Source organism: Podarcis filfolensis (assembly GCF_964270895.1).
Source record: "Podarcis filfolensis genome assembly, chromosome: 17".
Lineage (NCBI taxonomy): Eukaryota > Metazoa > Chordata > Lepidosauria > Squamata > Lacertidae > Podarcis > Podarcis filfolensis.
Genome location: NC_139621.1, coordinates 13,707,177 through 13,733,119, shown reverse-complemented (window position 1 = coordinate 13,733,119; position 25,943 = coordinate 13,707,177). Strand labels below are relative to the sequence as shown.

The window sequence follows — 25,943 nt, the reverse complement described above, 5'->3', positions numbered from 1 at the left end:
CTCTGGTCGCCTGAGGTTCAGCCTTCTTCTCGGGAGACCTTACCTCGCCCGGGCTCCCCAAGCCACACTGTCTCCTTGCTTAGATCCGAAGGGGGACGCTGAAGGATCGCCAAGCCGTCTCGACTGCAATGTGAAGAAATCCTTCCCCGTTCTCTGTGGAGGTAAGGGTCGCGAAAACGCCAGTTTAGATACCGCAGCTCGCAAAAAAAAGGCCCAAGCTGTTCGTGCAAGATGGTTAGCATGAGAGCCAGCGCATTTCCTGCTGCACCGTCCGTTTCGGTTTCGGGTGAATCTCAAAAACAGCCCCGAAACCCGTGGAGTCCGGTATCCGTCCGATCGCTTTCAGAAAAGGTTTGCTTTAGAATTAAGCGATACTGGCAGGACCGAATAACTTCCTGCTCCTCCTTTTTATCTGTCTTCTATTCCCACGACAGTAGCTTGGGCGCACAAAAGAAAATATTTCAGAGCCGCTCTAAAAGATTTTGCGTGCCCCAACCGCACCCCCATGAGACCTGCGGTTTGCCCGAAGCGATTATTGTTAATTCTAGTAGAATAGTATTCATTGTTAAATTGCAACAGAAACAGAAGGAAGGGTGCGATCTCCCTCACGGAGGAAACTCATTCCGTGTCTAATGGCTGAAGGGCCATTTCAGCTGCCAGCAGTAGATCCCAGGACTTAAATGATTACAAGGAGAGGGATCTGAAACATCTTCTGCTGCTCATCCCAGGTTATTTTCCTTGAGGAATAACTGTCAGTTGTCCTGTCTCTCCATTATCTATGGAATAATCTGCTTCTGCACATTGGAACTACTGGAGAGCTCGTGGGACGGACTGATTAAGAGTGTCAGAGTAGGATCTGGGAGACCAGCATTCATATGGTCACTAGGTGCCCTTGGACCAGTCACAGCTTCTCCGCCTAACCTACCTCACAGGGTTGTTGTGGGGTATAAATGAGGAGAGGAAGAACGAGGCACCACCTTGGTCTCATTGCAGAAATACGTGGGCTATAAATGCAATAAACACATTTAATTCTGTAGGAATTAGTGGGGGTTTTTGGAGGGGAGTTATTGGGCTGTTGTTTTTATTTTGATGATATATTTTGTGGTTTTATATTCTGATTTTGTTCTGTGAAGCACCCTGAGACCTCCAGGTATAGGGCGGTATATAAATTCAATTATTATTAATAATAAAAATAATCATGAGTTAGCAGTACTTAAAAAGTCTCACCTGCTACATTCCTAAACTTTCCTTCTGATCACCTGCACAACCTTTGCTTTCATGTCTCTTTTCTTTCCCTTCTGAGTAGCAGGCTCTCTTTCATTTTACTTAGTGAGGATTCAAGCCCAGACTGTCTGCAGATATTGGGTAGGTCGTGTAGGTCAGGGGAATAAATAATAATAATAATAATAATAATAATAATAATAATAATAATAATTTATACCCCAAACATCTGGCCGGGTGTCCCCAGCCACAAATTTTTAAAAATACAATTAAACATCAAACATTAAAAACTTTAGTAAACAGGGCTGCCTTCAGAAGTCTTCTAAAAGTCTCACAGAAGGCTGCAGCCACATAGTTCCTGCATGCTGGAGTACAACCAGTCAGCCACATTATGCAAGCAGAGGAAGGCCTGACACAACTTCCTCCACCCTCTTCCATTATGTTTCCTCCTGCTTTCATATTAAGCCGTTAAGTCCACCATAGTTTGTCTGCTGCTGTTTTGTCCATGTGTGATAGTTTACTCTGGTAACTGCTATCTGTCACTTTTCAGGAAAATCAAGGCTACCCAGAAGTCTGTTGCAGTGAAGATAAAATTGAGACTCCTGTGGATGAGCTCCTTGGAAGAATGACAGGGTCCAAATATGATCAAATTACTAAATCATAACTGATGTATAATAATAATAATAATAATAATAATAATAATAATAATAATAATAAATTTTATTTATATCCCACCCTCCCCAGCCGAAGCCGGCTCAGGGCGGCTAACAACAATAAAATAGTACCACATACCAAAATCATTCATTGTAAAATTAACTCAAATTATTGTTGTTATTATTATTAATATTAACGTGTATATTGCCCTTTATCCATAGATCTCAGAGCGGTTCACAACATAACATTACAATACAAATAACCAAAACCTAGCTAATAAGCTGTTACTTTTGAGATGGCTAGTAGCATTTTTTTTAAAAAAATATGTTTCTGTTTGACTCTCCTCCTCTCCCTGAGTTGTTGCATTGTCCTAAGGATCTTACACTGGGGTAGGAAATGAGGCAGCAGTTTCTCTTCTCATTCTTCCTCTGAGATGACTTTCTCTATAACAACTTGTTGGCTGTTTTGTTTGTAAGGCATTGTGATGTAATAACATGAATATAAAGGATTTTAATCTAGGGTTAAAAACATGTATGAATTTCAATACTCTAAGAAAAAGTTTATCCCAGTACTGCAAAATGTGATATAGCAACTATTGATGTCTCAAGGAGATTCCAATGGAAAGGGCTCTATTTTAAATCGAAGTGGCCCTGTTTCAAAGAGGAGGGCCTATCTTACCAATACAATAGTAGTCCTATAGTAACTTACCACAGAACAATGTAAAAATACAATAGTAATCGATAGCGGACACACAATTGTGTTAAATAACTTGCAATAATAAGTGAAATAAGTATAGGATGGGGAAAATACCCATTCACATGGGAAACAAAATACCCATTCACATGGGAGACAAAAGTGAAACAATAACACATTTCAAATGGCTGTCGTATTTTGAGTTCATTTTGCCATTTTAAAAATATGTTTTCAGCTCTAAGCAGTTAGCAAGTTCTATAACATTCCCCCTTTAAATTTACAGCGGTTAGTTTGTTGCAGGCTAGTTTTAGCCTCTCAATATAAGATTCCTGGTAATTCCCTTATATCACTCTTAAAAAGAATAGACATGACACAATCTTGTGTAAAAAGTATAAAAGAAGTTTACTCACACACATTCAGTTCACAGATGAATCCCTGAAGGCAGACTTTGGTTACATAATAAATACACATGGAAGTACCCCATATGGGAGTTAGTCCCAAGTGTCTGCAGATAGGCAGTCACTGTTGCTCACACGTCGAAAGCAAGATGGAGAAGAGAGAGTGTGCTGCCTGCCTTGCCCCTTTTGGTACCTGGGCAGGTAAAATCAAGCCCACCTCTAGTCACATGCAGAGAAAGTTTGTCCCAGCCCAGGGGAAAACAGGAAGTTTTCTACTGGCTGGACCAAGCATCCCCTTGCATGTCCACTCTAGGAATGTTGTACTTGACTGCTATGTGTTTCACATCCCACATCAAGTTGTCTCCCTGTGTGCATGACATACTGTCTGACCATAGTTTGGAGCAGGTAAAGGTAAAAAGGTAAAGGACCTTTGGATGGTTAAGTCCAGTCAAATTTAACTATGGGGTTGCGGCACTCATCTTGCTTTTCAGGCCGAGGGAGCTGGTGTTTGTCCACAGACAGCTTTCTGGGTCATGTGGCCAGCAGGACTAAACCACTTCTGGTGCAACGGAACACCATGACGGAAACCAGAGCACACGGAAACACCATTTACCTTCCCATCGCAGAGGTACCTATTTATCTACTTGCACTGGTGTGCTTTTGAACTGCTAGGTTGGCAGGAGCTGGGACAGAGCAATGGGAGCTCACCCCGTTGTGCGGATTCGAACTGCCAACCTTATGATTGACAAGCCCAAGACGCTCAGTGATTTAGACCACAGCGCCACCCGCGTCCCTACTATTTTGGAGCAAAAAGGACCCATCTTTAGGTCAAGTAAGTGGGTTGCCCTTGGTATTTTGGTCTGCACCTGGTCTTGTATTTGCATTTTCCTGTTTCCCCATTCATGTAGGGATATCCACACGATGCCCTACTCATCCTAGTGTTGCCCTTGAGGGATGTATTATCACTGAAGCAGCCAAATACAACATTTCCTGTTTGCCCAGAGAGGACACACAGGGGAATGTTGCTCCAGCCAGGAGGACTTCCTGTCACACCTGGTCTGGAGCCTCTTCCTCCTGTGTGTGACCAGGTAGATGAGTGTGACCCTGGCAGACCCTGTAAAAGGGTCAGTGATGCAGCCATCTTCCCTTCTTTTCTTCATTTTGCTCACTTTTGCCCTTTTGCTTTCTGCTGACTCTTAGCCAACAGCACATGGCTCATCCTTACAGAGGATGAAGCCACACTTTGTATCTCTATAAATGTAACTGCAACTATAAGCTAAAGCTTGCCTTCAGGAAACTATGAACTGAATGTAAGTAAACTTTACTATTACCTTTAATGAAGACTGTTGTATTATTATTTTAAGAGGGAAACATTTACCAGGAAATATCCAGAGTGGGCAAGCCAGATTGGATTGCTTAACTCAAATGATTCTCACTAATCCATCAACTAGATTCCAGCAATGTGCAAGGAAATGTGCTCTGCTACTTACTCACAAGCCTGAGTGAGGAGAGATAATAGTTCATCAATATATCCTCTCCTACCTTTCCTCAACATTCTCACAGCCCTGCACCTGACCACCTCCTTTTAAATTTAGAGTTTGTTGATCCCAGCGATTTCATACCTTCCAATGAAAGAAACCCTACATTTAAAGAGGGAAGGGTCCAAGACAACAATGAGATTGGGGGTGTCATGTGGAGGCCCCTGCATTAATGGGGAGACAGAAAGGTGCAAATATACATTTTTCTCCAGGATGAACAAGCCCTGTGGCTCACTAGGAGAAAGTCCTGACTCTGGTAACTGTGCATGGTTTTATTTCTCAGACCTCATAAGGGCTAGTCTGTTTGAAAAGTGCTAAGATCATGTGGTTTATTATAGCACAATTAAAATAAGGAGTGGTTTGCAGATTATTGGGCAAAATAAAAAAGACAGTCCCCACCCCTGGAATAGATCAAGGGGAAAATGTAGGGGAACAGAAGAGACCAGGGTATCACGGATAACTGTGAGCAAACCCTTCTTTAGCGAAAGGTTCTTCATCTTTTTTTGGCTCAAAGAGTTCTGTGCACTTCAGCCTTCATCACAGCTGGTATGAGGGTGAAAGTTTAATAGCCGAAGGTCTCACATAAAAGTTGGGTTTGAAGGAAGGATTTCTGGAAGCTGGGGAGACACTGAATTACTATGTATGCACTTTCGTTAGGGAGAAAAGGCCTATTTCAAAAGCTGTTAAGAATTCTAGAGCATCCTTCCAGGGTTATTAATTTGTGTTCTTCATGTATTATTTCTTCATGCTCTGATCTTTCCCCACCAACAGGGATAAAGATGGAAAGAACCAACCCAAACATGTTGAAAGCTGTGACTTTGGGTCAGATTCTGGGGAACCTCTCAGCAGAAAGAGCAGAAGGTCCCCTCGTTTCGAAGTAAGTGGTGTTTTACATAATAAAGGTAAAGGGTAATGGGACCCCTGACCATTTGGTCCAGTTGTGACCGACTCTGGGGTTGCAGCGCTCATCTCACTTTACTGGCCGAGGGAGCCGGCGTACAGCTTCCGGGTCATGTGGCCAGCATGACTAAGCCGCTTCTGGCGAACCAGAGTAGCGCACGGAAATGCCGTTTACCTTCCCGCCAGAGTGGTACCTATTTATCTACTTGCACTTTGACGTGCCTTTGAACTGCTAGGTGGGCAGGAGCAGGGACCGAGCAACGGGAGCTCACCGTGTCGCGGGGATTCGAACCGCCGACCTTCTGATCGGCAAGTCCTAGGCTCTGTGGTTTAACCCACAGCACCACCCACGTCCCTTTGGTGTTTTACATATTGCTACCTAAAAAGGACCCTGCCCTGTGAGTCTAAGTCCAGATGCTAAAATGATCTAACTGGAACCACCAATTAAAATACTTTTTTTAAAAGTACAGTGAAAAAGCAGGCCAGCACCTGGAGATCATCATGAGCTATCTTCTATAGTGTTATAGGCCTATTGGCTCAATATTGTCTACAATGACTGCTAGCACCTCTCCAGGGTTTTAAAGAAGGAATCTCTTCCAGCCCTATGTGGAGATGTTGGGGATTGTGTGTTCACAATATACAGTATGTGGTTCGCTGCTCTGAGCCCACGGGGAAATCAAAGGGGTTGGGCTTTTTGCTTTTGTAACAGGCAAAAATGTGAAGCTCTAGTTAAATAGATTGTTAACAGTTGGGTAAGCTTGCAACTAAGGTCCGTATAGTAAAAGCTATGGTTTTCCCAGTAGTGATGTATGGAAGTGAGAGCTGGACCATAAAGAAGGCTGATCGCTGAAGAATTGATGCTTTTGAATTATGGTGCTGGAGGAGACTCTTGAGAATCCCATGGACTGGAAGAAGATCAAACCTATCCATTCTGAAGGAAATCAGCCCGGAGTGCTCACTGGAAGGACAGATCCTGAAGCTGAGACTCCAATACTTTGGCCACGTCATGAGAAGAGAAGACTCCCTGGAAAAGACCCTGATGTTGGGAAAGATGGAGGGCACAAGGAGAAGGGGACGAGAGAGAACGAGATGGTTGGACAGTGTTCTCGAAGCTACCAACATGAGTTTGATTAAACTGTGGGAGGCAGTGGAAGACAGAAGTGCCTGGCGTGCTCTGGTCCATGGGGTCACGAAGAGTCGGACACGACTAAACGACTAAACAACAACAACAACAACAACAACAAGAAGAAGAAGAAGAAGCTTGCAACTTCTTAAAAGGTTGCTTTTCTGTTCTGCATTTAATTAATAAAGCACTTGTTTTACTGTAAATTCATCTAATAAAATTGATTTTATAGTTCACCCCGATTTTAATTACTTGACTGCTGAAGAGGAGAGGCACTGGATAAAAACAGATGGGGATTCTTGTGAGCGGTCCATTGATACTTTTATTTAAATAACATGAATACCAAACAGCAGTAAAACAAGTCAGTAAAGCCCAGTGGTAATCTGTCACAGGCTAAGAAATGCTAACTAGTCCAAGTACTTGACAGATTCACTTCCCCCGGAGCCTGATCCTTCACAGAGCTCTACTCAGAAGTCCCATTGAGTTCAATGGGCTCAGAAAGGTAGCATCATAACCATCCCATTTGGGCTCTCTGGTCCAACCGTTAATTCCTTCACTTAGAATATGCTTCCATGATTATCTACAGATCAAACATTTTCTACCCACATCCTCTATACTTAATGACTATAGAATAATTCAGCAGTGACCCTTCCACTGAAACCTGCCAGAGCTGGAGCACATATTACACATATTAACATTCAGATGCTGCTGAAAATGGGATGACAGAGGCTAGTTTTCAACTTGCAAGCTGCACATGAATAGTAGCAAAAGAGTCTGTTACTATGGGAGATATTCAAGTAAGTTTTTATCAGATACACTGAAATCAATGGGCATGGCTAAGTTAGGTTCATTAATTGGAGCAGGTCTACTCTGAGTCCAACTTACTCGAATATAGTACCACCTCATATGTCTGAATTTCTCAGCCGTCACCCATGGATGTCTCTGTCAATCATGTACACGGCACATTCTGTGGATCATAACCTGTGAATGGAAATTTCACTATTTCTGGTTCATGGCCAGTGAAAGAAAGAGAGAGTGTGTGTGTTTTGGTTCTAAGCAAGGAGGCTGAAGAAATCTCACTCTTCCTTATTCAGCAAGCAGAACCTGCAGTAGCTCTCTGACTACAGATGACATACTCCTACCCAGGGCCAATTTGAAAGGGAGCCAGGAAAGCCATTTGACCTGGGCTTCAAGCTCAAAGGCGCCACTTTGAAGATTTTTTGGCACGTGATAAGTTTCATAACTTGTTTTTGTGCACATCAGATGAAAATGAGACATACCCACTCAGGGTAGAGCTGCAAATTTAAGCTAATAAGAGATGTGATTTGGTAGAAGACTTGGTTTCTTAACTTATAAAGAATAATTTCATATTAAATAACTTAATTTTTTGCATAAATACTCATAAATATATATTGGTTATGGTGGCACAAGATTAGACTGTAATTAGTGGGGCTCCCTTGACATATAATTAGCTGATTATATATAAGCAAGCAACTCACTGTTTTGGGGGAGGCCTTGTTATGTTTCAATGTGTCATCATTTTTAATTGTTATTATGACTGAAGGCCTCAAAATCTGGAAGAGGCCCAGGCCTCTGTAGACGTCTGTGAGGGCCTGCCTCTCCCTGGCTGGTACAACACTTCAATATTCCCAGAATATTATTAGTAATTGCACTTATTAGTTGCTTTCTTTTGCAACATGTAACCCAAAGCAATATACAAAACAGTGCAAAGATTAAAAGCACAACACAAAACATGGGAAAAAACCATTTTCATTCATACATATCTGTGATATATATATCCGTAAGTGGGGAGCCACCATGAAAAGGCCCATTTTCATGTTCCCACCCTCCACAGTTTCCTTGAAGGGGGCACATAGATGCTGAATGTAGGATCCTGTTTGGTTCATGTACTGGTTCATGTCTTTTAGGTAGTTGGATCCTGATTAAGGTTTTATAGGTCAAAACCAGCAGTTTGAGTCAAACCCAGAAGCTATTTGGTAGCTATTACATTTGTGCCAGGATTGGTTTTATATGCTCAGACCCATCTTGTCCTGTTCAGCAGTCTGGCTGTTGAATTCTGCACCAGCTAAAGATTTCAAACAGTCCCCAGAGGCAGCCCCATGCAGTAATCTAGCCTAGAGGTTACCAGAGCATAGACTACAGAAGTTAGGCTGTCTCTGTACAGATGGGCCACCACTCAAAGCTGTTGGGTGGCCCTTGATGCCACCAAGGTCATTTGAGCTTCAAGTAACAGATCCAGGAGTACCACCAAGCTATGTACCTGCTACTTCCAAGGAAGTGTAGTTCTCCACCCAGAACAGGTGACATCCCCTCTACCTGGTCTAGGGAACCACCTTGTCTGGATTAAGCTTCAGTTCATTAGTTCTTATCCAATCTATTACCAAGGCCAGATATTGGTCTAGAGCAGGCTTCCTCAACCGCAGGCCTCCAGATGTTTTGAGACTACAGTTCCCATCATCCCTGACCACTGGTCCTGCTAGCTAGGGATCATGGGAGTTGTAGGCCAAAAACATCTGTAGGGCCAAGGTTGAGGAAGCCTGACCTAGAGACACAACTGTTGCTACATCTGCAGATCTAACAGAGAAGTAGAGGTGTGTGTCACCAGCTTATTGCTGGCACTATACATAAAAACTCCAGATAACCCATTCACCAGTTTCATGTACCTGTTAACAGCTGCTCCAGAAGAATACCATGGCCAATGGTATCAAAAGCTGCTTATATATTAATTTAGTTTTTGTGGGGCTTCCCTTTGAAGTGTACCTGAGAGATTAGCTCTATCCTCCACCAAGGCCAGGGCCTTTTCAGTGATGGCTCCGACCTGGTAGAATGCTCTGTCCCATAAGACTAGGGCTCTTCTGGATTTAACCTCCTTCTGTTGGGCCTGTAAGACAGAGCTATTCCATCTGGCCTTTAATTTGAATTCAGCCTGATCTTTTATTTCCCTTCTCTTCCCTCCCCCTCCCCTTTTATGAAGATTACCCGTTCTGAGACCCCACAGCTAATTCTCCCCTGGCCTTCTCGCAGGCACAAGTAGGACTAATTCAGCCAGCTAGCCCTGGTGACTATCTAATGCTTATTGGATGGATTTTCCCCAAATTAATTTTTGAACTTTGAATTTTATTGTTATTCATGTTTTTATACTGTATTTTATGCTGCTTCTACAATTAAGTGTTTTAAATTTGTTGTTAGCTGCCCTGAGCCCGGTTTTCTGAACCGGGAAGGGCAGGGTATAGATTTTTTTAAAAAAATTATTAATTTATTATTATTCCTAGATATCTCCTTAACAACTAACTTACACTTCCTGAATCAAAAGGTTGCCTTAAATAGTTGTTAGCGGTGATTTCCTTTTACAGGGAAGGCTTAGGGTACAATGATTTGCTTTCCTAGACAAAGCCCAGTGCAAGTTAGGTGTGTACCAATCTTTATTAAACAACTGGGAATTAAATGTCTAACTTTGTCCATAGCTTCAATGCAGTCCTGAACTTTCTCTGGATTCCACACTATGCTAATAAAGTTATCTGCTTAAATGAATTACAATTTAAGCAGTTAAGCAGTACAAATGCAAATAAAATGAATTACTCTCTCCCATTTCAGCCGGTTTGACTAAGGTATTCCAGAATACCTATTGAGTATGCATGTTTTTTTATAGTGGTCACACAACGCTAGTAAAAGGTAGAGGTACCCCTGCCCGTACGGGCCAGTCGTGTCCGACTCTAGGGTTGTGCACCCATCTCACTTAAGAGGCCATGGGCCAGCGCTGTCCAGAGACACTTCCGGGTCACATGGCCAGCATGACGAAGCTGCTCTGGTGAGCCAGCACCAGCGCAGCACACGGAAACGCCATTTACCTTCCTGCTATAAAGCGGTACCTATTTATCTACTTGCACTTAAGGTGCTTTCAAACTGCTAGGTGGGCAGGAGCTGGGACCGAAAGACGGGAGCTCACCCCACCGCAGGGATTCGAACCACCGACCATGCGATCGGCGAGCCCTAGGCACTGAGGTTTTACCCACAGCGCCGCCCGCGTCCCGAAACACAATGCTGTTGGCATACAAATGGCAATCTCTATCTTCGCTCACATTTAATCCAGATTTTTCCAGGAAAAACCAGATAAGTGAAAAGGAAAGAACTAAAACTTGTTGCCAATGACCCATTTGCAATGTATTCAATTTCTGTCTGGAAGCACCCCGACTGCATATTTAACATTTTCAGGGTCACACGTTTATCCAGGCATTGCTTCCTTGAAACCTGATTGCATGGCGTTAATATGGATTATCTATCTCATATAGTCAGATTGAAGGATTCATTCTGACATTTTAAGAATTCGAAAGTGTTTGTGTGATCTTCTTAAAAAGAAATTGGCAGATGAATTTAAAAAAAAGGGTGATGTGTGTGTTATTAGCATTAGCCTCACAATTATATTGCAAAGGCGATGCATCCTTTCCTTCCTCCGTTAATTTTTCCCTTGGGGCCTTCAAGGAAAAACTAACAGGCATAACTTGTGCAAATGAAAAACCATGGCAACGAAGCAGAGTGCATTTAGGCAAGAGGTGACAGGTTGGCACAATCTTCATTCTCCCCAATAAGGTAAAGGTAAAGGGACCCCTGACCATTAGGTCCAGTCGTGACCGACTCTGGGGATGCGGTGCTCATCTCGCTTTATTGGCCGAGGGAGCCGGCATACAGCTTCCGGGGCATGTGGCCAGCATGACTAAGCTGCTTCTGGTGAACCAGAGCAGCGCACGGAAACGCTGTTTACCTTCCCACCGGAGCGGTACCTATTTATCTACTTGCACTTTGACGTGCTTTCGAACTGCTAGGTTGGCAGGAGCAGGGACTGAGCAACGGGAGCTCACCCCGTCGCAGGGATTCAAACCGCCGACCTTCCACTCAGCAAGCCCTAGGTTCTGTGGTTTAACCCACAGCACCACCCGCGTCCCCAATACTCCCCAATACTACATTTCAAAGTGCTATTTACATTTCACACAAGGAACACTGTTAACATCCATAACACAAACCAGAGCAGAGCTTCATAATCTGAGACTGGGGCTCTTGCAGATGGGGTGTGTGTGTCTTGACTCTTCATCTCAGGCTCCTGAGTTGGAGCCCCACATTAGGCAAAAAGATTTCTGCAGTGCAGGCAGTTGGACTAAGTGAGCCTTTGTGGTCGCTTCCAACTCGACAATTCTATGGTTCTATGGCACCCTGTGCAAGGCACCCTGAAATGGATCTTCTCAATTTTTCACCCCCTTGGCTCAGTGCCCTGTGGGTGGAGTGGGGGTGTGTGTGTCTCCTGCCCACACTGCCCTAAATCCAGCACTGCTACACCAACCCCATCCACTGTGGGGAATCACGGTCAAGGATAAATGGAAATTGTTCATCCCGCAAAATCTGGGCAGCCATGAATCTCCAACCCCTGGACTATTGTCTCAGTTTCCTTTTAGAACATCATTGTACATGGGAGACTGGCATGGGTGAGAGACCAGGAGACACTGTCCCACGAACCGACATACCCATTCTCCATGCGTAGTGGAAGCATGTAAACATCTAACAAGCCACATTTCAAACGAAGCAGAATCGTAGAGTATGCTGGCGTCGAAATTGTAGCTCCATCTCCCTTGTCTCTGACGGGTGGCGTTCAAGAGCCAAGCCAAAGGGTCTTAAGTTTACGCACCCGCGATTCTCCTCTGGCGGCGGCGGCGGGGTGGGGAGCTCTCCGCGTGGTCCTCTGACTTCATCCCGGATCTCAAGTCAAGACAGTTTCAGCCCGATGGCGCCTGGAGGTAAGCGACCACCCGGCTCTGGCCACTTTCTTCAGCTAAGTCCAGCGGGCGGCGTCCCCAGCGGTCCCGCACGTCGAAGCGAGCGCTCCCTCGGCGCAGGACCCGCAGCGTGTCCAGGAAGCCCCCGCGGGCCGCGTCGTGGACCGGGAACGTGCCCGTGGACGGGTCGGGGCGGTTGGGATCCGCTCCTCTCTGCAGAAGCAACTGAGCTACCCCGGGGTTCCCCATCATCATAACCTGGAGGGAAAAGAGGAGAGGAAAGTCAAGGTTTGTGCATCTTTACGCTTTCCGTCTAGGCGCTTGGAGCGGCCATGTTCTGCGGGCTGAAATGGCCAAGATCCTGACCACCACTCTGCATTAATTAGCTCATAATAATTCTGATTAATTTTTTTTGGGGGGGCTAATCTGTGTACTGTTCATAGGAGCCAACTCCTATGGGTCGAGGCGGCTTTGTCCCACCAATAAAATATTTGAGGGGGCCGCCCCCTAAAGTTGATGGGTATTGCCATTCAAATGGTGTGTGCGCACCGCGTCATAGGATTATGTGACTGATTATTGGGGCGGGGCTTGCCTCCCCCCTATTTTATCCTGAATTGTTGTACCCTAAATTGGATCTGAACTTTAAAAGGCGCAGTGTCAAAGGGTAAAAGTTGAAAAGTCAGTCATACGATCATATTATTATTATTATTTGCCCGCCCCTCCGTCTAAGGTCCCAGGGGGGTTCCAACATTAAAGCGATATTAAAGAGAGTTTAAAATAACTTACAAACACAAAATAAGGCGAGTCCTAAAAGTACACACGTCAAGTTTCAGAAGCTAGGGGTAAAGAGTGTTTCCTTGAGGCGAAGCATCCCACAAACGCCTCGGAAAGTCTGGTGAGGACACCGCTAGACTTTATCCGGCCAAAGCTCCGTTTACTCCGCGCCCTTCGAAGGGACCATTTCGGAGAAATTGGCAAGAGCCTCTTTGTTGGAACTGGGCAAATCTCAAGAAACGGAAATGTTTCTGATAGACCTTTCTCTCTCAGGGATGGAGTAAGTAGTAGTAGTAGTTTTAATAAGTTTAATAACAGTAATAAGATTTTTAAGGGTGGTATCCGGTTGAGTCATTCATAGCGTGACACCCAGAAAGACGAACGGTGCATACCATTCAATTTTGGGGGGTGGAAACGCGTCCCATAAAACTGAAAATGGTGGGACATGCTTCCGAATAATAATAATAATAATAATAATAATAATAATAATACATAATAAAGCACGCTCGGCTTTATTTTAATACTTTGTTGAAAGCCACCCAGAGTGGCTGGGGAAACCCAGCCAGATGGGCGGGGTATAAATTATTATTATTATTATTATTATTATTATTATTATTATTATTATTATTAGTTTTCTTTCTTTCGAGGGAGTTATTCAGAAGGATCCCAGCTGGAGATAACAGGGTACATGTCTTCTCTCTCCACCGAGGCGAATGTATTCGCTTCTGCCGCTTCTTTCCAATCGAGAAGGACGGCTCCCACGGAATCAATCTCAGCCCAAACTGGCGCGCACGTTGCGCTTGCTTCGGAAAGGCGGGTCTGCAAACTCTCCAGATGGGCTGTAGTGAGAGGGGCAGTTCTTGAGCAGCAAGGAAAACCGGAGAGACGAAACGAGCGAGGAAACCAAGCGAAGAAAGGAAACCTGAACTAGCAGCGGGGTTTGAGCGCAGCCACTCTTATCAAATGCCAAATATTGACATTTTTAATGTTATAAGAAATAAATGTTTACCAAAGGCCTGGATCTTCAAGTGGTGGTATTCTTGGAGGGAAGTCGGAGTCTTTTTAAAAAAATAAAATAAAATAGGGCTCTTTATGTCTGCAAGGTTGACGTTTGAATCTAATGCTAAATTAAAAGCTGCAGCCATCTCTAGGGACGAGTGCGAAGCTGGACGGACGCAAACGAAACCTCTGCTTGACGAACAATTTTGCCTCAGACCCTAAAAGGACTAAAAAGCAGTATTATTTTATTTTATTTTTTGCATCCTTCCGCGTTGCTCTCTGTTCACAGCCCAGCTGAGGCGGAGTAGGTAGAGCAAATCGATTCACAAACGCAATGCAATAACTCGCGGTGATGCGTGGTCATGATTTGGAGAGGGAACGAGCTGCTACAATTGGAAACATGAAAGCTGCCCTTTTTCATTCAGTCGGGCTAGCATCATCAAGGAAATGTGGGCCACCCCACTTCAGTTTAATACAAGGACTGACTGGCATTAGTAACAAAGGTATTATTTCCAAAAGAGGCGCAGTGAAATAGAAGTCTACCAGAATTCACTTTTCTTCCCGGAAGCCGGATCAAACTATAGACGCGAGGAGGAAAAGTGAAGACGCGTCTCAGCAGAGGCTTTAAACCAGGCATAGGCAAACTCTGGCCCTCCAGATGTTTGGGACTACAATTCCCATCATCCCTGAACACTGGTCCTGTTAGCTAGGGATGATGGGAACTCCGGTTCTTGCACGGAGTTAACCGCCTGATTGTGCTAAAACGGCACCATTTTAAAAACAACGCATTTGTTTTTAAAATGAAAAAGCAGGACCTATTGCTCACTCCGCTGTAAAAGAAAGGATATCCGTGCGGGTTGTGTTTTTATTTTAAAACAGACTTATTGTAATTCTAATTATACCCAAATCTGGACTGATATCTCTGGTCCTCTTTTTGCCTCCCTCTGCTTCGAAATGTCATACCCGTTTTCTGCTTGACAATTCCGTTCTCTGCTTGATTTAATAAAATCGAAGAGTTACGATTAAGTGCAGCGGCTTAAGAGCGCGAACGTATCATCCGTGATCACTCGAAAGTAAGCTCCATTGAGCTTAAAAACGCTGGAAGTTTGGGGGCAACTCAGGTTGCCGAAGATGGGCTTGCAAGCCTCAGTTTAAAAAACACGCAAGGCTGGAAGGGAGCCTTACAAAATCCAGCGCGGGGCTTACTCCCAGGTTAATGCGGTTAGGATCGCGGGGGGGGGGCAACTTGATTAAAATATTTGCGGGGGGGGGCAACTAAGCCCTGCCCCGCATAATCGATCACAAGTGACACACACCATTTGAATGAGAATTTCCCTCAACTTGGGGGGGTGTCGTCCATGGGCGTAGCAACGATTTATTGGGGGGGGCAGAACCCAGTTATCTGTGACACAATTGGTCAGTTAAGTATTTTTATTTATTTACTTAATTGGCCCCTCGCTGCCTCCCCCTGCCTACGTCCATGGCAGCCTGGGCCCCTCAATATTTTATGGGGGGCCCCGAAGGGACCTCGGCCCCTAGGAGTTGGCTCTCATGATTGCATGTAATACTCACTTTACATGAGCGCAGGGCTTCTGTTAACCTCAATGGGGCTTACTTCTGAGTAGGCACGAATGGCATTTCATACCCGAAGTCTTTTCTCTGTTTCGCTAGCTCTTTTCAGGCAGGTAGGTAGCCGTGTTGGTCTGCCGTAGTCGAAATGAAATAAAATGAAATAATTCCTTCCAGTAGCACCTCAGAGACCAACTAATTTAGTTATTGGTATGAGCTTTCGTGTGTGTTCCTGCAGAGAACTTTAAATTAATCGGTCAGTGTGGCCGAGTTGCCGCCATCGGTCGAAATCTGAGCTGGATTTCTCGATCTCCAGCTACGGAATCAAAAAGTTAGAATAAAACCCAGAACAGAAAAGGGGAGGTAGTTTTCGAGAGATGTGTGACCCCCCCAGGTGGCTTTTAAAAGCAGCTTTTCCCATTGTGAAAAACAAACAAACCCCAGTGAGATTAAATAAGAGTACAGCTGTCATCTTTTCCCTTTGCTTGCGAGGAATCCTATTCGGAATAAGGGAATTTCCCTGAAAAAAGGGGAAAAGTTGACAGCTTATGAATAAGAGTGAGATGAATATGTATATGGTTGATGATTAATTCTAGATTTTAGTCTAATGTCTTCAGTCATTTCGGGGTTGCAGTGATTTTTCATTCTCTCTTCTCAGTCTAGGCAGGCACCATATATTTGAAGCACACGACTCCAGCCCACCCCCCACCCCCAGTCTGTAGTTTCGTGTGAGGGGTAAACCACACATCTCAGGATTCTTGGGCGGGGGTTGGGGATGTCATGTGTTTTAAATGGTTGCGTTTTATAAGGCTGAGAAGACGGACTTTGGGAGGGTCTCAAATCGTTTTGAGAATAAAACAGGACACATTCTGGTAACTGAATGTATTATTAGAGGGCTGGTTCCCCTCACTTGAAATGTTAATATTTGGTATTGAAATCTGTTTCCGAAGTGGGGATCTGTTCTATACAGTAAAGTGGTACCTCGGGTTACATACGCTTCAGGTTACAGACTCCTCTGACTCAGAAATATTACCTCTGGTTAAGAACTTTGCTTCAGGATGAGAACAGAAATCGTGCAGCGGCAGCAGGAGGCCCCATTAGCTAAAGTGGTGCTTCAGGTTAAGAACAGTTTCAGGTTAAGAACAGACCTCCAGAACGAATTAAGTTCTTAACCACAGGTATCACTGTACTTCTATCACATAAACATAAACTGAAACAAGATCCTTATTTAAATATAGTATTTTCCAAAGACGACACTGTGGTTGCTGTTGTTTGGCGGTGGGCGCGGGGATGAGAGTCCGAACCTGGGGCAGCGATTGCTCCAATAATTTTATTCTCCAATCATTTTGTTCACCTTTCTGTTTTATTTTATTTATTTTTAGTTTCCTCGGACAGGGCAAGCTGCGCAACATGGACCCAAACTTGGGGGTGGCTCGAAGCCAATCCTCCAGCGTTTAGGGTTCATCCGAACAACTTTTCTAACTTTTCATGGATCCATTTGCCACTGATGGACGTTAAAAGGGTGGACGTTAAATCCTGCTCCCCCCCCCCCCAATTTTAAACAAGCTACTCGCTCGCTAGGTCAGTCAGCAGCACACACAAACTGTGATTAATTGCTGTATTTCGGATCTGGGTGTAATCTGGTTTGACTCCTCCTCTTCCACCTGAGTTTGGGTGTGGTTATTTTTTGGGTGGGGGGATGATCAGCCCTGGGTTTTGGAACGGGCCAAGTTTATAGGATCCATCGTGGGCTGAGCCTAGGAAGGTAAATTCCAGTGCCATCGAGGGGACTTCCGAGCAAACGTGTTTTGGATCAGGGCCCTGCATCGAGCCGATAAGCCTTCTACTTCCAGGAAGGTGATTTTAAAGCACACCTGGGTTACTGCGTGCACGCCATACAGTTCAAAGCACACATACCCCTTCCAAATCCTGGGAACCTTAATTCACCCCCTCCCAGAGCTTCAGTTTGTGTATTTATTTACTGCAGCTAAATCCCACCTTTTTCCTCCAAGGAGTTCAAACGGCCTCTGTGGTTCTGCCCCTCCTTGTTTAATCTTCACAAGGACTCTGTGAGGTAGGTTAGGTCGACAGAAGGCAGTGACTAACTCCAAGGTCACTACGAGTGAGCTTCAGGGCTGAGTGAAGATTTGAACCCTGGACTCGAAGGTCCAAGTCCAGCACTCTAACCACGGTACTATGCGGGGTCCTCAGCACCCTTAAACTACAGTTCCCAAGTTTCTTTGAGAGGGATGGATGCGCGTTAAATGTATGGCGTGCGCATAGCTAGGAATGAACAGCTACTAGGATCTGACTCTCACTGGACACGGGTTGACTATGGGTTGTTAAAACTAACCCCCTCCCCAAAATAAGCCCCTCTCCGCAAAGCCCCCAATAAATCTAGTTTAGCCCCCGAGTGGTACTCATACTCCGCACCTCTAAACCTCACGTTTAAAATTTCAGCCATGGGCGGGATCAGGGGGTCAGCTGCCCTGACCTAAATCAAATAATAATAAAAAATACTTAACTTAAAGTAGAAATGATCAGAATATTTGAAAAGTTTTGACCATTTATTTCCTGGCCACTTAGAGTGAAAAGCAAGTCAATTGGTGTGGAGACATTTCATTCCGAATTTGGTCGACAGAGAATGGCGACAGGTGGGTGGCTACTCCCCCCCCCCCGGCAGTCTCTCACCCACCTATCTATGGCTCTCCGGCCTTCCTCCTGCTGTCCCCGGACGGACCTACCTGGATCGGGGCCCTGCCGAAGCGATTCACCGCGTTGGGGTCCGCGCCGCCATCCAGCAGCCGCCTCAAGGTCTCCAGGTCTCCCCGGGCCGCGGCGTTGGCCAGCTCATCCGCCTCGCCGCGGCCGCCCCCTCCATCCATGTCCGAGCCGAGGGCAGGATCCATCCCACGTAGCCGAAGAGCTCACGGGGAGTCAGTAGGGCATCTATGCAGCCGGGCCCCTTGGTGCCCTGCTGCCGGGCTCCCTCCAGGATCCGTCAGATCATCAGAGGTATCCCTCCCGGCGCCCGCGCAAGGACGCAGCAGCGATCTCCCCTCCTTCACCTGTGACCAGGACTCGGTTCTCGGTCGACGTTGCCCGCTTCCCGACGGCGCGGACGCCCTTCGAGCAGACCTTCCCCGGCGGGCGGAGCCGTCCAGTCCACTCTTTTCCTGCGCTGGGCTGCGTCTCCCTTCCTCCTTTCCCACGGATCCGCAGGTCTCTATCCAGGCCCGCTGGCTCCCTCTCTCGGCGGCCCGACGTCACGATGAGGAACAAGCGTAGGACCGGGACAGCGGAGGCGAATGTGCAGGAACTTCCCCATCAAAAGTGGGTCACTCCGAGAACAACAGCTGGACTTTCGACCGGTCTGTGCATCCGCTCCCCCTTAAGGGCTCTCTGGGAAGAGGTCCTCGCCTGTAGCAAGCTAGCATAAAGCCTGCCACCCTGAGGTGCTGCTTTTCTGCATGCACAGTCCAGGGGGTCGCCAAGCTGTGGGCGTATCTGGCATTTTGAGAGTGCTCTGCGCAGCATCGTCCCCCCCACGGCCTCTCTCTCCTCCCCCCACATCCCGTTCTGGCATTCTTTACATACAAACATACAAGAAAGTCTTCATAAGAACACCACTCTCTCTCACACACACACACAGATTAGCTGTGCACGCATCACATTGTAGTTTGCCCCCCGCAAAGCTACAATTCCCAGCACCCTTAACAAACTGCAGTTCCCGGGATACGTTGTGGGAAAGGATGTGCTCTAAATGTATAGTTTTTATGCAGTCATTGTTTGCTTTTCCACAAGGGTCTGGCAAAACGTTTGCTGTGATGTTGAATCCCTCTGATTTTACACCCCGCCGCCCCAAAAGTCAGAAGCAAGTTGATTTACATTAATAGCAAAAAATAATAATAATTCAAAGATCCGCTGCTGGCAAGCACCACAAAAAGACTGATCGGAGGTACGATTTTTACGCAGCATGGCTGCAAAGCGCACAACCCATCTCTGGCCGTAGCGGGTGACCGGTGACTTGATGGTGGTTTTGAGGAGGCAGTTTGTTAAAAAAATAAATAAATGGGGACCCACAAGGACTTCGATCTATGCTTTTGCACCATAGCCCGGCTGGGCAGCGCAAGACCGGTTCAGAGCGATGGAGAGAGACGTGCTCTGTGATTTGATGGTGGTTGGGGCGCGGGGAGGGAACCCGTGAAGAAAGTATCTTGTTTCCAAAAAAAAAAAAAGAAAAAAGATCTGGGCAAGATGTGTGCGCTCAGACTCTTCTTTTCTTTCCCTTCCTTCTCTACTTTCTGACTCCTGCGACACCCCACTTTCTCTGCAAACCTGGCTGCGTAGGCGCCATATGTTTGGAGTACACGATTTCCCCCAGAGGATCCTGGGAACTGAAGTTTGTTAAGGGTGCTCACCTGGCGTTGTAGCTCTCTGTGAAGGGTCCACTAAAATCCCCAGAATTCTTTGGGAGATGTCACCTGCGTTTGAAGCCTCTGAACCATTTGTAAGTGGCAAAGCTCCTTGTCATCTGTTTCACTCCAGACAGAGAATATGTATTCACTAGACAAGCCTAGACTTGCCTCCATTTAGTATGTTCCGTAACAGGGAACCCTCTCAGAACAAGCCTAGACTTGTCCTGTCATATGCTACAGATTCATTCCCAGAAACTGACTTGTGCTGAGCAGTCAGTTTCTAGACTCCTATAAATATACAGCTGACTCTTTTGTTAGGGCTGCAGCAAAAGCTGTGCTCTCTGAACTCCATCTTCTTCCAGGACAACAGACGGGGACTTGGGCTTTTTACTCAGAGCTGCTGCCTTTGCCCATAAGATGGGGCAGAATCATTCCTTCTCTTTCCAGCGTTCAGAGTGCTGTTGTTTAAGCAGCCAAAACAGTACTACCCACACAAAAATGGCAGAAGTATCAGCAAATCCCAAGGTGTGCAGAAATACATAAATAAAAATAGCCCAAGAGCTGTGCTCAGTTGGCCACAGAAGGGGAAGGCAAAGGACAGAAAAGGAGGGGAGACAAGGAACAGAATGAAACATTCTATTCAGGAGTACTCCATACTGCAATATTCGGCTGCAGGCCTGTCTTGTGATTCTGTTTCTTTGTGTTTGTTTATTTGTTTACAAACCTGATGCTTCACTTAAGTAAGCCTGTGTTTTCTGACATTGGTGGTGGTGAGAAGGTGCTATCTCATGGGTAGGCAAACTAAGGCCCGGGGGGCTGGATCCGGCCCAATGACCTTATAAATCTGGCCCGCAGACAGTCCAGGAATCAGCGTGTTTTTACATGAGTACAATGTGTGCTTTTATTTAAAATGCATCTCTGGATTATTTGTGGTGCATAGGAATTTGTTCCTCCCCCCCCAAAAAATATAGTCTGATCCCCCACAAGGTCTGAGGGACAGTGGACCGGCCCCCTGCTGGAAAGGTTTGCTTACCCCTGCTCTAACTTATCTGATTTTGTCTCATGCATTTGTTTTCTCAGCCAGTTTACTGGGAATTGCCTTCCAGAGGTTGAGGCCTACAGCTCCCATCAGTTCCAGATGGGCTGGTCCATAGTCAGGGATGATGGGAGTTGTAGTCCAAGAACATCTGGAGGACGACAGGTGCCCCATCGCTGGAATATCTGAAAGGCACCATGTTGGCTGCTCCTGCCCTAGGGCAGGCATAGGCAAACTCGCCCCTCCAGATGTTTTTGGACTACAACTCCCATCATCCCTAGCCAACAGGACCAGTGGTCAGGGATGATGGGAGTTGTAGTCTCAAAACATCTGGAGGGCTGAGTTTGCCTATGCCTGCCCTGTTGTTGTTGTTTAGTCATTTAGTCGTGTCCGACTCTTTGTGACCCCATGGACCAGAGCATGCCAGGCACTCCTGTCTTCCACTGCCTCCCGCAGTTTGGTCAAACTCATGTTAGTCGCTTCAAGAACACTGTCCAGCCATCTCGTCCTCGGTCGTCCTCTTCTCCTTGTGCCCTCAATCTTTCCCAGCATCAGGGTCTTTTCCAGGGAGTCTTCTCTTCTCATGATGTGACCAAAGTATTGGAGCCTCAGTTTCAGGATCTGTCCCTTCATTGAGCACTCAGGGCTGATTTCCTTCAGAATGGATAGGTTTGATTTTCTTGCAGTCCATGGGACTCTCAAGAGTCTCCTCCAGCACCAGAATTCAAAAACATCAATTCTTTGGCGATCAGCCTTCTTTATGGTCCAGCTCTCACTTCCATACATCAGTACTGGGAAAACCGTAGCTTTAACAATACGGACCTTTGTTGGCAAGGGGATGTCTCTGCTTTTTAAGATGCTGTCTATGTTTGTCATTGCTTTTCTTCCCAGAAGCAGGCGTCTTTTAATTTCGTGACTGCTGTCACCACCTGCGGTGATCATGGAACCCAAGAAAGTAAAATCTCTCACTGCCTCCATTTCTTCCCCTTCTATTTGCCAGGAGGTGATGGGCCCAGTGGCCATGATCTTAGTTTTTTTGATGTTGAGCTTCAGACCATATTTTGCGCTCTCCTCTTTCACCCTCATTAAAAGGTTCTTTAAATCCTCCTCACTTTCTGCCATCAATGTTGTGTCATCTGCATATCTGAGGTTGTTGATATTTCTTCCGGCAATCTTAATTCTGGCTTGGGATTCATCCAGTTCAGCCTTTCGCATGATGAATTCTGCATATAAGTTAAATAAGCAGGGAGACAATATACAGCCTTGTTGTACTCCTTTCCCAATTTTGAACCAATCCGTTGTTCCATATCCAGTTCTAACTGTAGCTTCTTGTCCCACATAGAGATTTCTCAGGAGACAGATGAGGTGATCAGGCACTCCCATTTCTTTAAGAACTTGCCATAGTTTGCTGTGGTCAACACAGTCAAAGGCTTTTGCATAGTCAATGAAGCAGAAGTAGATGTCTTTCTGGAACTCTCTAGCTTTCTCCATAATCCAGCGCATGTTTGCAATTTGGTCTCTGGTTCCTCTGCCTCTTCTAAATCCAGCTTGCACTTCTGGGAGTTCTCAGTCCAAATACTGCTTAAGCCTGCCTTGTAGAATTTTAAGCATAACCTTGCTAGCATGTGAAATGAGCGCAATTGTGCGGTAGTTGGAGCATTCTTTGGCATTACTCTTCTTTGGGATTGGGATGTAGACTGATCTTCTCCAATCCTCTGGCCACTGCTGAGTTTTCCAAACTTGCTGGCATATTGAGTGTAGCACCTTAACAGCATCATCTTTTAAAATTTTAAATAGTTCAGCTGGAATATCATCACTTCCACTGGCCTTGTTATTAGCAGTGCTTTCTAAGGCCCATTTGACTTCACTCTCCAGGATGTCTGGCTCAAGGTCAGCAACCACACTACTTGGAGTGTCCGAGACCTCCATATCTATCTGGTATAATTCCTCTGTGTATTCTTGCCACCTCTTATTGCCAACCTGCTTCTGTTAGGTCCTTTCCACTTTTGTCCTTTGTTGTGGTAACCTTTGTACAAAATGTTCCTTTAATATCTCCAACTTTCTTGAACAGATCTCTGGTTTTTCCCATTTTTCCCATTCTATTGTTTTCCTCTATTTCTTTGCATTGCTCGTTTAAGAAGGCCCTCTTGTCTCTCCTTGCTATTCTTTGGAAACCTGCATTCAATTTCCTGTATCTTTCACTGTCTCCCTTACATTTTGCTTGCCTTCTCTCCCCCGCTATTTGTAAGGCATCGTTGAACAGCCACTTTGCTTTCTTGCATTTCCTTTTCATTGGGATGGTTTTCATTGCTGCTTCCTGTATAATGTCACGAGCCTCCATCCATAGTTCTTCAGGCACTCTGTCCACCAAATCTAAATCCTTAAACCTGTTCCTCACTTCTACTGTGTATTCATAAGGGATTTGATTTAGATTGTATCGTACTGGCTCAGTGGTTTTTCCTACTTTCTTCAGTTTAAGCTTGAATTTTGCTATAAGAAGCTGATGATCTGAGCCACAGTCAGCTCCAGGTCTTGTTTTTGCTGACTGCATAGAGCTTCTCCATCTTTGGCTGCAGAGAATATAATCAATCTGATTTCGATGCTGCCCATCTGGTGATGTCCATGTGTAGAGTTGTCTCTTGTGTTGTTGGAAAAGAGTGTTTGTGATGACCAGCTTGTTCTCTAGGCAGAACTCTATTAGCCTTTGCCCTGCTTCGTTTTGAACTCCAAGGCCAAACTTGCCAGTTATTCCTTTTATTTCTTGACTCCCTACTTTAGCATTCCAATCCCCTGTAATGAGAAGAACATCCTTCTTTGGTGTCATTTCTAGAAGGTGTTGTAAGTCTTCATAGAACTGGTCAATTTCAGTTTCTTCAGCACTGGTAGTTGGTGCATAAACTTGGATTACTGTGATGTTAAAAGGTCTGCCTTGGATTCGTATCGAGATCATTCTATCATTTTTGAGATTGCATCCCAGTATGGCTTTCGCCACTCTTTTGTTGACTATGAGGGCCACTCCATTTCTTCTATGGGATTCTTGCCCACAGTAGTAGATATGATGGTCATCCAAACTGAATTCGCCCATTCCCTTCCATTTTAGTTCACTGATGCCCAGGATGTCAATATTTATTCTTGCCATCTCATTTTTGACCACACCCAGCTTACCATTGTACATGGATCTTACATTCCAGGTTCCTATGCAATATTTTTCTTTACAGCATTGTAAAGAATTTTCTTTCCTTTCGCTTCCAGGCATATCCGCAACTGAGCGACGTTTCAGCTTTGGCCCAGCCATTTCATCAGCTCTGAATATACTTGTACTTGTCCTCCGCTCTACTTGTCCATGCCTGCCCTAGGGGAACTCATTTAGAAACTGGCAGCTGGCAGCGCTTCACTCAGTAGTATCACAGGTAGAATTCTCCACTGCTGTGGCACCCCTACAATAAAAACAGCTATAAGGGCAAGAATACGGTTTTTTAAGAAGGAAACTGGCATGTGGACTCACAGGTGCTTTTTCTTCAGACTTAAGCAGCTACACGCCCTACATTTAAAGCACACGACACCCATGAAACAATCCTATAGTTCATTTAGGCTGCTGGGAATTGTAGCTCTCTGAGTGATAAATTACAGTTCCCGTCTTCTCTGGAGGAAGAAGTGTGCTTTAATTGTACACAGCCTTTACACCTGCCAGCTTAAGCATGCTTTTCGACAAGTCACACGACTTTACAAAGTGATCCTTAATGGTGACAGGGTAAGGACTGGAATACTGTGTCCAGTTCTGGGCACCACAATTTAATACGGATGTTGACAAGCTGGAAGGTGTGCAGAGGAGGGCAGCCAAGATGATCAAGGGTCTGGAAACCAAACCTGATGAGGAATGGTTGAAGGAGCTGAGGATGTTTAGCCTGGAAAAGAGGAGGCTGAGAGGAGATATGAGAGCCATCTTCAAATATCTCAAGGGCTGTCACATGGAAGAGGGACTAAGCTTGTTTTGTCCTGCTCTGGAGGGTAGGACTCGAACCCATGGCTTCAAGTTCCAAGAAAGAAGATTCCAACTAAACATACGGAAAAACTTTCTGACAGTAAGAGCTGTTAGACAGTGGAACAGACTCCCACAAGATGTGGTGGACTCTCCTTCCTCAGAGGTTGGATGGCCATCTGTCATGGAAGCTTGAGCGGATATTCCTGCATTGCAGAGGGTTGGACTAGATGACCGTTGGGGTCCCTTCCAAAGCTACGATTGTATGACTCTTCAAAAGAGCACAGAAGAGGGATAGGCTTTTTACAATGAAAGGCACCCACCTGGGAAACCCAGCCAGATGGGCTGGGTATAAATAATAAAATACTAATACAGTGGTACCTCGGGTTACATACGCTTCAGGTTACAGACTCCGCTAACCCAAAAATAGTGCTTCAGGTTAAGAACTTTGCTTCAGGATGAGAAGAGAAATCGCGCGGCAGTGGCACGGCAGCAGCGGGAGGCCCCATTAGCTAAAGTGGTGCTTCAGGTTAAGAACAGTTTCAGGTGAAGAACGGACCTCCGGAACGAATTAAGTACTTAACCCGAGGTACCACTGTAAAAAGAAAGAATGAAGCTCTAACATCAGGCTCACAGGAGGTGAGCTCATGAATTACCTGAGGGGAAAACCCCCCACTGTGATAGGAAATAAGGCAGGTGCTTCAAGATCCCATCCGTGTGAGGAGAGCTAGCCCTTCCATTGGGCAACTTGAGGCAGGCTGATGTAATTGCTTTCAGAGACATCAGAAGCTTGCTAGAACAGGGATGGGGAACCTGATGTTATTGGACTCCCAGCAACCATCTCAGCCCCAGCCAGTA

The 25,943-nt window shown here is 45.5% G+C and overlaps 1 protein-coding gene and 1 long non-coding RNA gene across 3 annotated transcripts; one reads left to right on the top strand and one right to left on the bottom strand.

The window, feature by feature from the left end:
• The first annotated feature begins 43 nt into the window (after positions 1–43).
• Positions 44–5,829, top strand: LOC310753086. The gene is made up of 3 exons (XR_014543167.1): positions 44–161; positions 5,276–5,436; positions 5,725–5,829. It is a non-coding gene; the product is annotated as an uncharacterized lncRNA (long non-coding RNA).
• Positions 5,830–6,823: 994 nt separating this feature from the next.
• CDKN2B (cyclin dependent kinase inhibitor 2B) lies at positions 6,824–20,297 on the bottom strand. Of its 2 annotated transcripts, XM_083594174.1 has the most exons (5): positions 20,074–20,297; positions 18,397–19,147; positions 10,586–12,568; positions 9,599–10,210; positions 6,824–9,451 (listed from the first exon to the last, which is right to left on the bottom strand). In XM_083594174.1, the coding sequence occupies exons 2-3, from the start codon at positions 18,559–18,561 to the stop codon at positions 12,311–12,313; spliced, it is 423 nt and encodes a 140-aa protein (XP_083450300.1). In that variant the 5' UTR covers positions 18,562–19,147; positions 20,074–20,297; the 3' UTR covers positions 6,824–9,451; positions 9,599–10,210; positions 10,586–12,310. The 2 variants fall into 2 exon arrangements, with proteins under 2 accessions (XP_083450300.1, XP_083450299.1); XM_083594173.1 differs by having other exon boundaries at positions 18,397–20,297.
• Between the last annotated feature and the right edge of the window lie 5,646 nt (positions 20,298–25,943).